General features: G+C 42.1%; 1 protein-coding gene across 1 annotated transcript in view; it reads left to right on the top strand.

The window, feature by feature from the left end:
• LOC149069098 (lewis-type alpha-(1,3)-fucosyltransferase-like) overlaps positions 1 to 1839 on the top strand; it is a 28090-nt gene extending 26251 nt beyond the window's left edge. Inside the window, exon 3 of the mRNA XM_089251334.1 lies at positions 339 to 1839. Coding sequence (XP_089107460.1) covers positions 339 to 956 — 618 coding nt within the window. The 3' untranslated portion in view covers positions 957 to 1839. The remainder of the gene's footprint in view (positions 1 to 338) is intronic.
• The last annotated feature ends 16949 nt before the right edge of the window (positions 1840 to 18788 follow it).

Below are 18788 nucleotides of genomic sequence, written 5' to 3'. Positions count from 1 at the left end.
TGCTCCCTCACTTGCTCATTCATTCATTTGTTCACCTGCTCCCTCACTTGCTCATTCATTCATTTGTTCACCTGCTCACCCATTCGTCCACACACTTGCTCATTCATTCGTTCACAATCTTCCCTGCTCACTCATTTGTTCACCCGCTCGCTCATTTGCTCACTCACTCGCTCACTACGTCTCTTTGCAGATGAATTGTCATGTCGGTGAATCGTTGGCGATGAATTTTCCGCACACGACTCTTTTTCACTTTTCACGTGCAGCAACAAAAGCAGATTTTCCATTTAATTTTATAATCAAACGTAATTATGATCCGATTGTGGTCTCGTTGATTGTAGGTCCAACCTCCAAGGAAACTGGACATGGCCTCGCTGAGGGAATCGTGGCAGTGGAAGACCAAGTCGGTGGTGTGGATGACGAGCCACTGCCCGACCCACGGCGGGCGGGACGATTTCGTGTCGCAGCTGAAGAAGTACATCGACGTCGACGAGTACGGTATGTGCGGCAAGCTGAGCTGCCCCCCGGACTCCACGGAGGACTGCATGAAAAAGTTCTCGGGGACGTACAAGTTCTTCCTGGCGTTCGAGAACTCCATATGTCGGGACTACGTCACCGAGAAGTTCTACAGGACACTCAGGTACGACATGGTGCCGGTGGTTTTCGGCGGCGCCGACTACCGAAGCCGCGCACCGCCGGGATCCTACGTCGACGCCCTCGCCTTCAAGTCCCCCAAGCACCTGGCGTATTTCTTGACGGGAGTCGGGAACGACTTCTCGCTTTACAGCACCTACTTCCAGTGGAGGAAGGACTTCGTCGTCGCCATGGACAGCCGCAAGGAGTGCTCCTTGTGTTCCATGCTGCACAAGCGCGACTCCGCGAAACCTACCGCTTACTCCAACATCAGGAAGTGGTGGGTCGCAGACGGCAAGTGCCGAAAGTGGACTCCCAAGGGATAAAATGGGGGATGCCTGAGCGCACAGCACAAAAGCCATCATCGAACCTCACATGTAACACGTGCTTTAACTAAACCAGTGGTTACCATACAGCTCTTGAAGAACCCTAGCGGACAGGTTCGTTATAATTAATACGAGGGCCAATCAAAAAAAGACTATTTTGATTATTCGTAAATTACGTAGTTTGACTTATGGTCTATTTTGAAACGCTCATCACTGACCTGTGTTTAACCTTGATCCATTCTACAACTGGAAGACGTGTTGGTGTAAGTCTTTTGACAGCCCTGTGCTCTGTTCACTTACCCTGTGCAAAGTCGCCTCTGCTTCTTTTTCAGAATCATCGGTGGAAAGCGAAACGGTTGTTTCCCGCAGCTACTACTACTTAACCGTACATGCACCTCGTACACCAAGGGCCTTTAACGCACTGCCCGCGGGACAAATGTAGCCGTTGCAGCTTTTTGCTGTTGGGATAAATTGGGATGGGGGCACTAAAAATATGTCCCACACGGGTGGAAATTTTGTCTCTATTCTCTTTTGGGTGCATGTACGGTTAAATAATCACACATGTAGCTCCTGGTATATCACTCCCTCCACAATGTCTTAACCTTGCTTAGGAATTTTTTGTCATTCCTTCAAATTAAATTGAAGGTTCGTGCAACAACCTTTTCGCTCATCACCGATTATTCTGGAAAAGGCTAAGGTAAGGCTACCGGTACAATAATACCGGTTCCAGCACGTCTTCTACGAATGACCAGACACGCTAGACCAGCGGTTCTCAACCGGTGCTTCTTGTGCATTCTCCAGGGGCTCCGCGACCGCTCGAGGGGAAAAAAAGCACTGGTAAAATTTGAAAAAATAATTATAAATATTTTTAAATAGTAAAAATAAATCGGTAACTCTGATGAATAATTAAATTATTTTAGGCCTATGGGGCTCCGCCATAGAATTTTTTTGCTAAGAAAAGGCTCCGCGAGTCAAAAAAGGTTGAGAACCACTGCTCTAGACCATTGTTTCTCCAGAGTGGGTAATATCGCCCCCTGAGGAGGGAGATGATCCAGGGGCGACAGAAGCTACGGATATAATATGGCATCCTATGGATTGGCTTGAATTGGTGGGGATGATAAAAAAAATTTCCGAAGAAGTGGGGAGATATAACAAAATTTAGGAACCTCTGCTCTCGAACAAAGGTCCATCCATTTCAAAACAGGCCATACCAAACTTCAACTATTGTAGTGGATGAGCACAATATGTAAAATCATTATTTCTTTTTGACTACGCCCTCGTACATTCCTCAATATTCCATCGCAGCTAAGTTCGAATCTCGGTTGGGTTGAGCTCTGGTTTGGAACCACTGAACAAACCAAAGATAACTTCATCTCGTCCACGTTGTATGAAACTTAACGTAAATGATCGTTCGCGCGCAGAGACCCCTAGGATCTTTGGGGAGCAATCTTGGCGTGAAAATTTTTGAACCATTTTTCCCCCCTTTATCAATTCCATTTGCTCACGAGCGATCGCGCAAAATTTCACAACATTTTGGTAAGTGCTTATTCAAGACCGTTGTGAAATCGAAACATCAGCTCACGCACCCTGTGCACCGCGGTAACCCTACAGAAATCACGAGCTACTTTGAAGGTGCCTTAACATAGCAGTTATATTATTCTAATTACCGATTTCAATGCAACATTTCATGACTTGAAAATATCTCCTGACATCCCTGAAGGCAAAACGCACGGAATCCTACAGTGCTGCGGTATACCGTTCGGGAGTCACTGATCTGTACATACGTGAAATTTACATGGGGGGGGGGGGGTTCTTTCTAGCCTACAGATCTTTGCAGATCGAGGAACTAGAAAGGCCTAGTTTAAAGACCTAAAATTACTTAATTTTTATGAACAAGAATTTCAATTCTTTGGGCCGAAGAATTTGGTTAAAGAACCTCTGAAAACAATATTGCGGGCTCTTGAACATAACTCTAGACAAAACAATGGTTATAAACTCTAGCCCGTACATATTCAACCTGTGGCCCATGGCCTCGAACCTAGTTTTACAAAAATTAACGAAGCGACAGATCACTTAATTGGCATGTGCGGCGCTGTTTCAGATCACTGAAGTGTCTTGCGGTATAGTTCCACGTCATTCAAGTGACCCAGGCACATTCTCAGATTATTTGGGTGAGCTGCGGTCAGGTTCCAAAGCATTAGGTGATCCCTCAAGCGGCCAGCGGCACATTTACAGATAGATCAATTAAGATCTCCTAGATCACTTAATTAAGTGGCCGCTGCCCGTTTTCAAGCCGATCGAGTGTCCCGCGCTCTCCTAAAGGTTGAGCACTCTTGCCCCTAGCCTAGCAGTTGTTCCTGAGCAAAATATTAAAAACACTTCAATTGAAGATCAATCTCACACTGAAAGTCCTCAAACTTTGACCGATACAGCACCTTTTCCATGGACTCGAATTGAGTAAGAGAGCGGCATCAATGGCCCATGGTCGCATCGAGGTATAACCAGTGCCGTCTTAACGCATGGACCCAGATCATAGGCCGCCTTCTGTCATTTAATAAGTTGGAGGGGAGGGCCGAAAATACCCGGAAAATGTACGTGTTTGTGATTTGAACATATATTTCTTTTCATTTTAATAATTTTAACTTTAAAATTTTAATTTTTTTTAAATAAATTTCAGTTTTTGTGTTTGCCCCACCCCCCTTTTCTTTCAATATGCGGAAAATGACTTTGGCGTGCGTTGTGCTTACCGCAGATGTTTAATTTTTATTATAGTGCTGCCACCTGCCATCAACTTTTCTAACTATGTGAAGTGTAATTATTTAATATTTTTACCGCTGTAGGTCTGTGGCGAGACTTTTTAACGGGGAGGTAGTGGATAAACTACTAATAATGATGCCTAGCAAACTAGAGCTGACAGGGGGCTTTTTGATATAGCAAATCAATCTGAAAGTACTGATATATAAATCGGTAGGCCGAACCAAGGCGCGAATACAGATTGGGTCGATCACCCCCCCCCCAGTAGCCAAATACCGTGTCCTCCTTTCATGACTCCCCTCATCCTGGAGCAGGGCCCTTTGCCCAGACTTTTCACTGCCCCCCCCCCCTCCTCTATGGTACATTTATAGCGTGACCTATAAATAAATTATTGTATGTATTATTACGTGTTATAAATAGTGACCTAAAGAGCAAAAGATCAGGTTGCTGAGCAACCAAAACTGAGACCCAGATCGTGGGCAAGCTTGTGAGTGATCTAAAGAGAGAGAGGGACCAGGTGAGTGACCGAGAAAGTGTGCAGGGCATGTGAGTGACTTGAAGACGGGGATATGTATACGGATGTACATAGCTCAGGGTGGCTAATTTGAGGATTGAGGGTGGTCAAGAAAATTAGACTGGAATGGGAGAAGGGCGTTAAAATTTGTGTAGCCCCACGGGTGGCAAAGCCATAAATCCGTCTCTGCATAAGCTGTATTTGAGCTCTGGATACAGCTCAAAAGCCGAGCAACCTCACCTCAGCCTTTGCCTAATAAAATTTGGGTTTCTTTTAGCCTCATGGTGACATTATAGACACATGTCCATGCTTTTTAAAATATATATATTCCAATTCCGGGTCCTACCTAACGGGAGCTTCTAGGTGGATAGGGCTGGGTTGGTACGCCTTCAAAAATACCAGAATCTAACTGGTGCTTTGATAGGATAGATTCGTTAAACAAATAATATCCATTTACCAAGGATCAGAGTCACAACTAGGATTTTTGCCGCCCCCATAAATTTAAAATTCGATAATTTTATAATGGGTGTTCTTTGTTTCAACCTAGTTTTCTTCCCCAAGCGCCGCTAGTTCCGGTTCTGTCTAGGATACACCCCCATGGGCCATCCATGCCCGCTAAACAAATCTCAAGCAATATTGTAAATACATGTGCCCCAACGTAACAGTGGCGTCTGAACAAGTGTGGGGGAGGGGGAGTTGCTCGAAGAACCGCAGAATCAAATCAGAAATCAAAATATCCTACAAAAGGCGCTCAAACAGAGCACCCCCACGAATCAAATACGTTTAAGACGCCCTTGCTGGGCTCAATTAGCCTCACGGCAACATTGCCGACATGTCCATGCTTTTTTCAAATACATTTCTGGCCATGGGACGACCATGAAGTCTTAGAAACCTTTACATGCACACAATATACCTTATTAAGTTTTAATACATCTTAAATGAATGTCCATTGAAGCTTATCCCCCCCCCCCCCCGCAACCAATATTCCCCTATCTAAAGTGAATTTATAGCGGGAAGGAACAAAAAATGAGAATAATCCCGCGTTAGCTCTCATCCTTGTGGGGGCAGGGCCATCTTAAGAGTGTCATGGGCCAATTGATTTTTCTGAGGCCCTATCAAGCAAATTTCAACCATCTCTCATTTTTGTGAGGCCCCTCTTCGATCGAGGCCCCGGGCCGTGCCTTAAGCGCTGTTGTGGGCCCATGAAGACATCTTCACTCATTTGTTTGAAAAGGGGACGGGGGAAACAACACCGATTTCGGTGATGGCCAGACATTTTTACGCGATTGAGCGAAGACAATTGCTGTGTATGAATGGATAATCTTTTATTCAATCGACGACTGTGAGGGAATTTGATTTCGATCGATCGAGGGGGTGTTGGAAGCAGGTATTCGGCCATCAGAACAACTCTTGCTTTACGACACGCTTCACCCATTCGAACCACGTCTCTTCCTCGGCCGCGCCCTGGGCTTCTTGTTGCTGCAGATCGTAAGGGACGGGTTCCACGACATCGTGCATCGGGAAGAACTCGTCGGCCTCCTCTTGTGGCTGCTGCTGCAGCCCATCCGTCGGGTTCGGTTTGTTCGTCGGGATCCCGTCGCCGCTAGCACAGCCGCCGCCGATGGTCGCCGGCTGCTCGGCGATTTCCTGCTGTTGCCGCCGCTCATCGACGTCCGGGACGCCACCTGCCGCCGCGAACAGACTGGAACCGTCCGCTTGTTCTTTTGCTTCGCTTCTGGAACGGTTGCTGTGGACCCTCAGCTCCCTTTCCCGTTGGGCCTGCAACTGACGCCTCTTCTTCTCGGCCTGCTGCTTGTCGAAAAGGTCCAGCTTGAGCATCACTTCGCGCTGAGAGTCATTGAGCCTGTTCCTCGTGCGGATGTTGTCGTCCATGGATATGCTCAGGATCTGGGCGTCGAGTCGAGCCGGCCGTTCCATTTCGAGATCGACTCCATTGGCCTGCAATTAGACAGAATCCGGATTCAGAACTCGTTACTGCAAAGGGTGAATATTTTTCACATAGAGCACATATTATAACCAGGGGCGCCCTTCCTTGGGGAAGACTTTTTTCTGGAGGTCCCCTCTACGGAGTTATTGTTGTGCAAAATAAGTATATATGTTACGGTAAATGTGATAAATCGATTATCATACATAAATAACCAGTTATTATGCATTACCAATCGTTGTTTCAAGTTCGATAAATTTATAGCTTCCACCGAAAAATATGCATAATAGACAAGCATCGTTGGTAAGGTTGATAAATACTAAAAAAATTATCACTTTTACACCGGAGATTATGCATAATAACCAAGTCTCCCTCTTTGTTAAATTTCATAAGTACCTTTTTTTTTTTAAGCATAAAGCCCTGATGTAATTGGTGAATTTTATAAATATGAAAAAAGTTCCAAATGACTCTAGTATGTGTATGATGAATACAGTCGCACCCCAATATAATGACACCATACGTGTATACGTGTATGAGTTATCACGTATAGTATGATTTATAATGTTTACCAACGGCGCGACACTTGGGTTCTATGCATAATCAGGGCCGCAACTGGGGGTAGCAGGCGGGTCCCGGGCGCTGGGCCCGAGGGAGCGAAAATTTCATTCTGAAACATCTCCAACATTACCAGGGGGCGTCAAAAAATGCGTGCTTGCCCCGGGTGACCAAGCATCTAGTTGCGGCCCTGACCGAAATGCTCGGCGATTATGTATAATACCAAAGCGTAATGTATTACCCTACCGTATTTATCACATTTATCGTAACATACTTCTTGTGGAGGGGCAGCGCTCCCGGTTGCCCAGCCTTCTTACGGCCTGTATACAAGATGGTCGGCAACTTCACCGACTAACTTCTAGGGGGTAATCAAGGCGCATAACTTTTATGAAGGAACCTTTGGTCGAAGTGCGATTATTGTATGGACTCATAAACTATGTTCCCCCCACTTTCACTGGAGGCACCTGAAAGACACATCTGTCTACGACACACCAGACTGTATGTACTCAACGGATTCTCGTTGCTGCTGACAAGACTAAATTTGACACCGGGCCTCTGCGAGCGGGTGCGCCACTCTTTCATTTCGCAGTCAGTTGTGCAACAGTACTATCGGCAGTGGCGTATTTACAAGGGGCGGGCTTAGCGAGTTTTAGCCCAGGGCGGCAAGTTCAGAGATGCGGCAACTTTAAAGAATAAGTGTCCAAGGATATATGAGAAGGGCGACAAAATTTGTATAACCCTATATAAATCCTCCAATGCCGAGACAGAAGTCAGTGAATGACCAAAAGGGTGACCACGCATGTGAGTGAGCAAACGAGTGACCTAGAGCGTGTGAAAAGATTGGGAATGACCAAAAGAGTGATCTAGAGCAAGCGGTTCTCAACCGCCGGGACCCTGACATGGTGATTCACTGTTTCATTTTTCTTCCATTAGTCGTCCGGGCCTTCTACTCACAAAAATGACATAAACCTGGCCGCGGGCTTCCACTGATCTAGAGCCTGTGTAAGCGTGTAAATGATCAAAAGTGTGGCCTATAAAGCGAAGAACCATGTCATTGTGCGACCAAAAGAGTGACCTAGAGCATGTGCAAGTAGCAGATCATGACAGCGATTGACCAAAACAGTGTGCAAGTAGCAGATCATGACAGCGATTGACCAAAACAGTGTGCAAGTATGGGTATGACTAAAGGAGTGATAGAGAGATCGTGTATGAGCATGGGACAGACACGGGTGTACTTGCAGTAGTGTGGGAGCGCCAAGCAGATTATAGCGACGGGTGACGATTTCGAGGTAAGAGTAGGCAAGAAAATTCGACTGGAGAATGGGAGACGGTTGGCAATATTCGTGAGCCCCCCCCCCCCATAGGCTGCAAAACTGTAAATGCGCCTCCGACCTCGGACACCACTTTGAGCAGCTACTGTGAGTGCTCACAATAGCCCGTTACATTGGTATGTTTTATTTTGTCTGATATCCTCAACCTGTGGCTATTTTTTGTACTTGGTTCCCGATTGAATAAATGTATTTCAACCCGCCCCCCGAGGTTTTATTGCAAAAATTGTCTTTATGTGCGTGATCACCCCCTAGAATTTTCTCGGTAGAGTTCCGAACTTGCCCTGTATTATACCTAGATGAATTGGTTCTACTGCATTTAGTCGCGTGCACCATGACACGTACCACCTTCCCTCCTTAAAGCCATCCGCAAGAGCGAAGTTAAGTCTAGTATGGTGATTTCGAGGACATTTTTGGAGCATTGTTAAGCTCTCGCAGCCCGATTCTCTCTTCGGGGAGGGCACGCATCTGCTTGCGAAATAATTCGATGTCTGGCTTGAGACATGAATCTGGAGTGACGTGAATCTTGTCCAGTGTTTCACAATTTTCATCTCGTGCCCCCCCCCCTTTGGGCAATATTTTTCTCTCGTGCCCCGACCCCCGTCTTATCCAGGGCCTCCTATTTTCATCCAAGATCAAGGCCCCTTTCGAATTGATCGAATTGAATTTAATCAAACCTAAATCTATGATGAACAAAAAATTTTTATAAGTAAGATCGAACCCTGGACCATGCCACGCATCCAGAAGGTGGGTAATCATCTCTCCCAAGAGCCGATTTGAGATGCCCAGGGTATCTTGCTATCGGCAACCGTCAGTAAGCCTATGCGTTTATAGGATACTCAAGCTTCCTACATTCCCGGAGGATAATTGAAGCTGGAAGAATTGGGAATCCACTGTCCCAATGTATCAATCGCCCCATCTGCGAAATGGCGGCTATGATACACCAACTCCTTTGTGATGTACAAACACAATGAGAGACACTTGAATCAGAAGCCAAAGCAGTTTGGCTCAATCATGACAGCTTGTGCACCTCAGAAACCCGCGATTTCTCCTGATTTGAGATTACGTTCTATTTTCGCTACTAGTCGAAAAACGCCCAAACAATCGCAACACTCGTTGACGTATTGCAATAAATTATTCTGGAAACAAATTCAAAGGGGATGAGAAATCCCTGAGACCAGGGCCAGCCCCAATTCAAAGCAACACCCGCCTTCCTTCCCGATTTGCCAATCCGTCCGTCCATACATCAGGCGAAGAACGCCAACAGGCACGACTCGCGTTATCATATGAAATTGTTTCGGCAGCGAATATCCGCAGAGGAACATTGGGCCCAGTGGTGATTCACTGCAGCAGAGAGAGAGGCAAACATTGGAATCAAATATTCGCGAATGATTATTGGACCAGGAGTGTGGCCTTAGCTTAAGAATAAATCCTGTCCAATTACGGGATCGGGGCGGGAAAAAGAGTCGTAAGGGAGGAGAACCATATACTATTAATGGTAGACACGGCATCAAGACATGAATAGGAATTTTAACGAACTATCAGCCACTCACCATCGTCCGGGACAAAGCTGTCTGGTTCCTGGTGACTGCTCTTCTCGCCAAATACGGAAACTGCAAAAGACAATGGGGGAGGGAAACGAAAAACGACAGTTAACCTCGCGGAATAAATGTAATTACAAACACGGATGATACAGTACTAACCAGTACAAAATGATAATGGTTAATATGATGGGTCGCACACATCACTCACCTCGATGTTTTCTTCCATAATGTGTCTTCTGGTTCTGAAAATTTTGATATAAAGACCGAAATAACGACTTTTCTTCTTACGAATTTTGACGAACTTTCTATGGATGACCCTATCGGTTTCACGTCCGGAATGGAATGTTGATCCTTCTTGTTGTGACCATTCGATCTGGGTCCCTCGAGAGTCGTCTCGAGCTGAGCACGCGATGCATTGAACTTCGCAAAAACCAAAAAAAATTGAAGTATGCATAGCCTTTACGAAGGCATAGACGGTGGTCTGTTCTGTTCCTATGATCATAATGACCAATAGATTTGGTTTGGGTTGTCAGAGGCGTGGGGTCAATGGGGAGGTTGTTGGGTATCTACAACCCAGGGCGGCCAGCTTAGATTCGAGGAAAGAGTCGCGAAGAAAATTAGAATGGGGGAAGTTCGGCATAAGTCCTTTATGCAGCCCACGGGAGCGAGCTCATGCCTGGAGAACGAGGGGTCAGTGAGTGACCAACAGGTTTACCTAGAGAGTGAAGGACGAGGTCAGTGAATAATCAAAATAGTGACCCATAGAGTTTTAAAGCATTTGAGTGACCTAGGGAGTGACGGAACAAGTTGATAAACGATCAAAAGAGATGGGAAGCGGGGTGTGTCCGGTTCTTCAATGATCAAAAGCGTGACCTAGAGTTTCTGCATAGGCTTCCCTTACAGAGTGAAGAAACAGTTCAGTTAGCGATTAAAAGTGTTACCCACTGAGCAAGGGGATCAGTTTGGTATGCTATCGAAAGAGTGGCCTAGAGTATTGGCAAGCACAAGAAGGACTTAGAGAGGTTATGAGTATGGGAGTGAGGGAAATAGTTCAGTCGGTGAGCGATTAAAATAGTGACATACAGAGCAAGCGATCAGGTTGGTGAGTGAATGAAAGAGTGACCTACAAAGCGAGGAATCAGGTCAGTGAGCGATCAAAAGAGAAACCGAGAAAGTGCGCAAGCATGTGAATGACCAAACGGGTGATATAGACATATTTACAAGGGCAAGTGAATTTTTCGAGGGCCTAGTGAGCTTCGCCCAGGGAGGCAAATTTGAGGGAGTGAGAGGTCAAGGAAATTCGACTAGAATGGAAGAAGGGCGGCTGGCGGCAGAACCATAAATCCGCAGTAACAAGATCAAAAGTGATTCTGGATGCCTGGCTCAAGGGTCCTACATCATTAACCACGGCGTCGACAGTCGAACCCGTTTTCGAACCCTCCCATCACTCATCTCATTCGGAGCGATAAATCGAGCACGGACCCAAGACTACTAAGAGCAGTATAGTGCCTTATTCGGACTACACACATTCTACCCTTTTTTGTTGCATAAGAAATTGAATAACGAGTCTTATTTCTCAGGCTTTCTGGGCCATTCAATTGTCTTAAACATTTCAAGCTCATGACAACAAACGACGTGGCACAAAATGGTACCTATTCGCGAACAAGGGCTGTCGGGAGACACTGCGCATGTGCAAAATTATGAACGCATTTCAAAAATATTATCGAAACTTAAAAAAAGAGGCCCCTTGTTTAATAAAATAGTCAAACCTCGTTAATGAGTCACTCTTGGGAGAGCAAAAATATGACTTAATAAGCGGAGTGACTCGTTAAACGGAGTAAGCCATAGCTGTGCCAGTTCCTGCCTGAGGACAATTGGGACTTCCAAAAAGTGACTCGGTAAGCGGAGTGACGTGTTGACCGGGTGACGCACTAACGAGGTTTGACTGTAATCCTATAGAGTTTTTGAGGAGCAATAGTTTCGATTTAAAGACAGTGGGGTCAGGATAAGGCTCTTGAGAATCTAGGCTGACTAATCCGCCATCTGACTTATAAATGCAGTGTGACGTCAGATTGTCTACAACCAATCGCTGTTCCCCATGTCACTTTTTTCAAACAATTAGACGTCACTTCGTTCAAAAGAGCTTCTGCCCGGTATTCCAGTTGCCTTAGGTCAGGGAAAGCCAAGTTGGCGATTGACGGTTGATTTGGCTCAGAAACGAATTGGATAGATTCTGACCTGTTTAGTGACGGGAAATAACAATCAAAGTTGAGCAACAATCGCAATATAGAATGTTTATATTCCTCCAATCAGACAATCACAAGATTCGATCCGCCCAATAGGCTTCAATTATTTTTGTAGATCCGGACTCTGCACCGTAAGAGCCTTTCTAGAGGTGCCTTCTATTATTACAATTAAATGTATATACAGTATATATTTTAAAACTAAAAATTTACACATCTAATTATCGTCTCGATATTTCTCGCCCTATTCGATAAATTTCGAGATCGGATTTCGGTTGCCTTCGCATACGAGAAAAAATTTATTTTATAGTTTTTTTTTGTGAAAATTTTAATAACAATTTTTTAATTTAATTTTTTACATTACGGCTATTGTTATATTTGTTTGTGTTAAATTTTTTATATATTGTTTACTTTTATATGTCAAACTAATTTGTATAATTTGTGGCCGTGTGAATAAAATGTGATTTAATAATGAATGTACCCAAGAGGTAAATTATTTGAATTCATTCGATCTTTCATCGTTTATGTTATTGTTTGTTTGTTGTGAATAAAGTCTATTATCATGAGGAATTTACGTGAACTTGATTCTTACAGTTTGTCTGATTATAGAGGAACTAGAGCTGTTGTTACTGGTAATCTGAAAATTTCTCGGTGATGATTCCCTCCCATATAACATTTGAACACCTCATGACCCCCCCCCCCCCCGGGAGAATTTGTCTTGGTGAGCCTTTATATCATCAAATACAGTAAATCCTCGATAAGTCGTCACCTCAAGTTATCGGAAAATTATGACGGCTTAAGCGGAGTTCCGCCAGTTTTAATGTGCAATGTTATGAAAATCGTATAAATTTAAAGTAATATGACATTTATTAAAGTGTGAATCAAAGTAACAATATTAATAAAATTTATAGATCGCGAAAGAAAAAATAATAGCAATTTTTTACCTTTTTTCGATCTCTTATGACTTAACTTATTGTGGTAAAATGTACTGGGGTGCACTTTGATTTATACTAGTAATTTTTAATTTAGACTAACAGAGCAACTGTTTGAATAAGTAGCTTTTCTTCATAATAGGAACTCTCTATTGCACATTAATTTTACACGTACATCAAATTTAATTTTAGTGTTTGAATTCTTCATCAATAGTTCATGATGCAAGTACAAAGTAATATCGAACACTTTTGACTTGGTGCAGAGGGCCCCGGGCAGGGAAAAGTAAACAGAAGACCTCAACTTGGGAAAGAATTTCAACACGGATATTTTGTTTAAATTTCAAGCCCTAAATTAGTAGAGTCCACGCTTTCTATGATTATCTATTATCCGTGCCCGTTGCACTTTGACTTTAACTTGATTAATTTGATTCTTCGATTTACATAATTTTTGATTTCCTTGCACTATATGTAATCTTTGACTTATCAATAAATTTTGGTTTTGCCGGAGATGCCCTGGTCCCACCCCTTGGGGGGGGGGGGTGAAGTGCTTACGTTGCTTCTTGCGACAGAGCTTGGGTGTCTCGCGGTTTGTCCAGTTTCTCCAATGGAGCCCATGCAGAAATGAGATCTAGCTTGAACAATCCCCAACGTTCCAAAAACCTTATTCGGCAAATGAACTTCCCCAGCGTAACTTTCGTTACTGAAACTGTTCCGTTCGGGTATATAGGATTTTATGGTGACTGACTTTTAAGCATATGGCAATGCTGTTAACAAGATCTTTTTTTAATGGGAGCCATAAAAATAGTTTGTTCCTCTTTCTCAAACTTTTTCATAGTGACGACTTAACCGAAATTAGCGACGAGTAAACGAGGGTTTAATAACATTGTGGTCTGGGAGGGTCTGAAGAAAAATTACGACTTAACCGGAGTGACGACTTAACGAGGTTCTACTGTATATAATACTAACGAATTTCATATTTAAAGCTTCAGTGGTTTGAGCTCAGCGGTGATTGTCCCATATAACCTTTGAACCCCTTTTGGAGGTTGAATTTCGCGACAACAACAAAAAATCCCTCGTTAACGAGTCTCTACATTACAAAATAAAACTACTAACCAAATTCCATATTTATAGCTTCAGCGGTTTCGGCTCGGCACTACTGATAAAAAATATTTCGTATTTATTATAGCTTCAGCGGGGTTTCGGCTCGGCGATGATGAATCGGTCAGTCGGGACAAGTTATTTGATATACAGGGTGCATGATTGGCGAACCGTTGATCCTAGAAGCATACCTCCAATCAGAAAAAGTATCTAAATAACGTAGTACTCGGATATGTCACGTTGAAAGAGGGATCGTATACAGTCGAATCCCGTTATAACGATCACCGAGAGACCGGAGGAATCACTTCGTTAATAGGAAATTTCGTTATAAAGGAAGTCCAGGTGACCTAGCATTGTTCCTATGTAAACTTATTTGGGGGATTAGAAAAGTGTTTGTTAAAACGAGATTTTCGCTATAATGGTAGTATTCGTTAAAACGGGATTCGACTGTAGTTATTAAAAAATATTTTATATGGACACTGTGCCCAGAAATCCAGTTAGAAAGTTGCTGCCCTGTCTCTTGATGCCAGCAAAAAAATTACGCGTTTCTAAATGCAACATTCACAGATATTTGAATTCAAAAAACGAAGGGAAGTTGGGGAAAGGCCTGTTTTTCTTTTTCCAAACTTTCCTCCATTTTTGAATTCAAATATCTCTGAATATTTCACTTAGAAACGTAATTTATGTTTGTTGGCATCAAGAGAGACAGGACAACAACTTTCTAACTGGATTTTCGTACAATGTCCATGTAAAATTTTTTATTTTAATAACTATACGATCCCTTTCAACATGAATGACATTCGAGTACTACACGTTTAGATACTTTTTCTAACTGGAGGTATGCTTCAAGGATCAACGGTTCGCCAGTCATACGCACTGTTAACTATGCACCCTGTGTATAGATTTGGCTTTTGTCGAGTGGAAAGAAAGGGAAGCCCCAAAGTATAACCATATTTTACTATGGGAAAACCGGGACATCTAGAAATATACTGTACTTTGTCAAGTACAGTATATTTACAACCAATATATACGGGGCGATCCTAAAAACAGTTAACATGTGAAAAATCAATAGTTTATAGGATAATATACGTGGAGAGATAAAAATTGATACACCTGTTGTGTGGAAATATGAGGGGTGTTCTATTGAAACCCTAAAAGAGTAATTACAGGAATGAACAACAGATATCACTATCTGATAAAGGGCCATTCAAGTACATATTATGTAAGCAGATTTTCAACCATTTTTGATTCCCTTCCCCCGTCAGCAGCTTAGAATATTTCATATCCTCAAAAGAGGGTGGTTGATGACTTAAGCAACCTTCAAACCACTTCCTTCCTTGTCAGCAAATCCGAACCCCCCCCCCCCCCCCCGATGCTGACGTAATACTTGAATGACCCCCTAAGCGACGATTAGCATTGCAATGCATCTGTTAGCAAATATTAATAAAATATACAGGGCGATTCAAAACTATAGTCCGTTTCAGGTTAACTTTGCAGTGCAGAGAAAGGTAGAGAGTGTATTCCTTCGCCGCAAAATATAGTTCCCATATATCGGAGGCTTACGATAATCATTTATGCAGAATATTTCAATTTTTTGAATGATTGAAAATGAATACTGAAAAAATATTCTGAATCGATCTTTATTCGTTTAAGAATTTTAAAATAGAAAAAAAAAATGATCATATTTTACTGATTTTATTGATATGCATATCAATCTTTATGACAAAATATAATGGAATTTCAAGAGATTTAAATACAAAAGCACTTATTGAAAGCATTAAAACCCCCTTATTGAACCCCACTTATGAAATTGAATTGAATTTTCCCCCTTTAAATTGAAACCCCCTTATGAAAATTATCAGCATGGCATAATGCGGAAAATTTATTATCAAAATTTTCTAGAGGCTAACAAAACTATGTTTACAATACTCACTTTCAATTACAAAATACAACAGTATATACATATTTACCATGCACAATACCAATTCATTATATCCAACATAGACTCTGCAAGAGAAATTTTAAGAGATAAACCTACATACAACACAAATATCATCTATGATGCTATTGTTGCGAATTAGAAGTTAGCAGAAAATTTTCTATGGCATCAATAATGCCTTTAGAGATGATTTTTGTACACCAGTATATATTTGTATATATATATATATATATAGGGAGCAAAAAGGGAGCCACGGCCACTCACCAACCTACAAATAATGTTTATAGTGACCCTATTGAAGGTACTTCTTTAGGTAAAAAATTGGTATTTTAGAGTGTAATGATGTAATTGATGACCAATTAATTACAACATTAAGATCTGAGAACTTATCTGTACACTCTAAAATACCAATTTTTTACCTAAAGAAGTACCTTCAATACGGTCACTATAAACATTATTTGTAGGTTGGTCATTAACCATAGAAACAGCATACGGCACCAAAGGAATCATACTAGGAGGGTCCATTAATTAATCCCCAGACGAAAAATTGGGTGTACCTTTTTTTCTTATTAGTACCAACTTGCTTAGAAGTTGCAAAATCAGAATTTTGAGCAACATAATTTTTCACACATTTTATATCTTTCTTACAACTTCTCAACCTATGACTAATAGGAGAGCCAGATAACCGCTGCCGGGAGGGGGGGGGGGGGTTTCTCCCACCACTTAAAGTCCATCTGAGTGGCGTGAGTACAGGGTTTACATGAGATTTATCATCTAAATCAGTGGTTCTCCACCAGGGGCCATATGGCCTCAGGGGGGGGCCCCTAGGATATTCCAGGGGGCCACGGATGAAAATCTGGCAAAAAGGGAGCCACGGCCACTGATACGGGGGCCACGAAGAAGTTTGTGTAATTAATTTTTTTTAGTCATTCTGACTAAAAAAAATTTAATTTCAAACAAAATGCATAGAATATCTTTTTCGTAATTTTTCCGCTATTCAAGTAGCATTAACATGAGGAAGGAAATAAAAAAAAGCGTTGCATGTAATCTCGGTGGGTTTACGACTAGGGGGTGACAGTAGGCCCTGACTCAAACTATAGAAGAGGTTTAAAGCAAAATGGAGTTACTGTAAAGACAGAAAGTTGTGTGTGTTCGAAGACTTTTCATTCAAAGAGGGTTGCCATAAAGAAAGCAGACAAAGATTTGTTAACCATTCATTGACATTCTTTTGAGTGCTGGTAGTAAATGCAATCCAAGAAGTAGATGGGTGAGAAATGAAACCTTGTAAAAAAACCCATCGTTTTCATGCAATTACAGACGGATAGCCATCTAGTTTAGCTCAACCTAGCTATCTCAACCGGCATTGAGTGGTCTGATCATTGATCATTTTTGTCGCACCACGGTCATTTTCTGCACACGAGGGCTAATTAGACCCCGGGACCTACAATTTATTGCCGATTCCGAACGGCAGGCTTGTTTCTTATACTCATCGAAAGGTTGGTGCGCTAACCCCTCGATGGGGTACTCCCTGCGGTAGCAATTTTGGCTGCGGTCAAGTCGCCATTTTTTGTTGTACCCCTATGTCAGGCAAGTTTTCTGACAAGGACGAACCGGGTATCGAACTCGCGACGCCTCTAAACTTGAGTGGTCTGATGGGGGAATATATTTATAAAAATCGAATAAGGAATGATTGCTCTGGGGTATTTTTTTTTATGAATTTTTGGGGAGGGGTGTGCCAACCCATTGCCTCCACTGAAAAGAAATAAACTCGAATTCAGTTATAACGAACTCCAAGAGACCAAATCATACATGAGGAAAAATACTCGCGAAATTAAATTTTTTAAAACTACACATCGCTGTATAACTTCAGTAACTGTAATTGCATAAATTTGCTGTTGTGTCTCAATCGCAAATGTTCATATGCCATTTATTTCAATTTAACAGGAAAAACGTGATTTTAAACATATTTAAGACGGTCTTAACGTCATTTGATTTGCTGATTGGTTTCTAATGCAATCCAAGCAGATAATGTATTGGGACTTGGTAGGACTAAGATTGACACCCCATCTTTAAAGTGTTTTTAATCTATACTGTAATGCTTCCTATTAACTGCCCTACTACGTAAGCCTGCTGCTGCTGGCCTGCAACATCCCAAATAATTTCAATACAATTTTCCTATCCTGCAAGAACAATATTGTGGACATTAGAAAAAAAAAAAAATTCTAAAATGGCATATGACCACATTTAAAGCAATTTAAATCCGTTTATTTGAGACTCACTGCGTTTGCTGATTTCTCAGAAAAGTGCAATAAATTCTCACGCAAGTCTTCATTTTGAAATGTCCACAACCGGCTCAATGCGTATCTTTGTATCAGTCAACCTAAATTTCATGGTTTTCAGTGTTGATAATACGCATGCAAAACCAATTCAACGACGCATTTTTCACAATCTACAAAAACCTCATGGATTTGATAATTGGAAATGATGTCTAAATGCCAAAGATTTGGAGTTCGAGTCAAAATTAAAATGTCAAATAATTGAAATTGTGCTTCGTATAAATGAAATATTTTAATATTGCAAGCTATATATAGAGGTTAATCGTAACCTTAGTCAAACGTCTCATGAGTGTGAAATTTTGTCATAAAACTAAGAGTGAGACACGAATCCCCTTGCACACACAAGTGGAATTTCGAGGCATTTACGCACAACCAAACCCCTCTCTTGGCCATTTTTCCCTTTTTCTCCCCACCCTTTCTTCCTTTTGTTTCCTTCTTAAATTTATAAAAGTAAAATGACATAATCATTATAAAAAGGACTGCTTTCACATCAATAATTGCAAAAATATCAGATTTTTTTTGGTGGGAATACAGTCAACCCCATTATAATGAACTCCGAGAGACCGGAGTAAAAAAAAATTTCGTTAAATTTCAGATTTTTATATTGTTCCTATGTAAACTTATCCGGGGGGATTAGATATTTT

Source organism: Pholcus phalangioides, unplaced genomic scaffold (assembly GCF_987345545.1).
Source record: "Pholcus phalangioides strain wild (caught in Gottingen) unplaced genomic scaffold, Ppha-v1.0 ptg000024l_1, whole genome shotgun sequence".
NCBI classification, from domain to species: Eukaryota; Metazoa; Arthropoda; class Arachnida; order Araneae; family Pholcidae; genus Pholcus; species Pholcus phalangioides.
The sequence above is the reverse complement of the archived record's forward strand: the minus strand, read 5'-3'. Positions and strand labels throughout refer to the sequence as shown.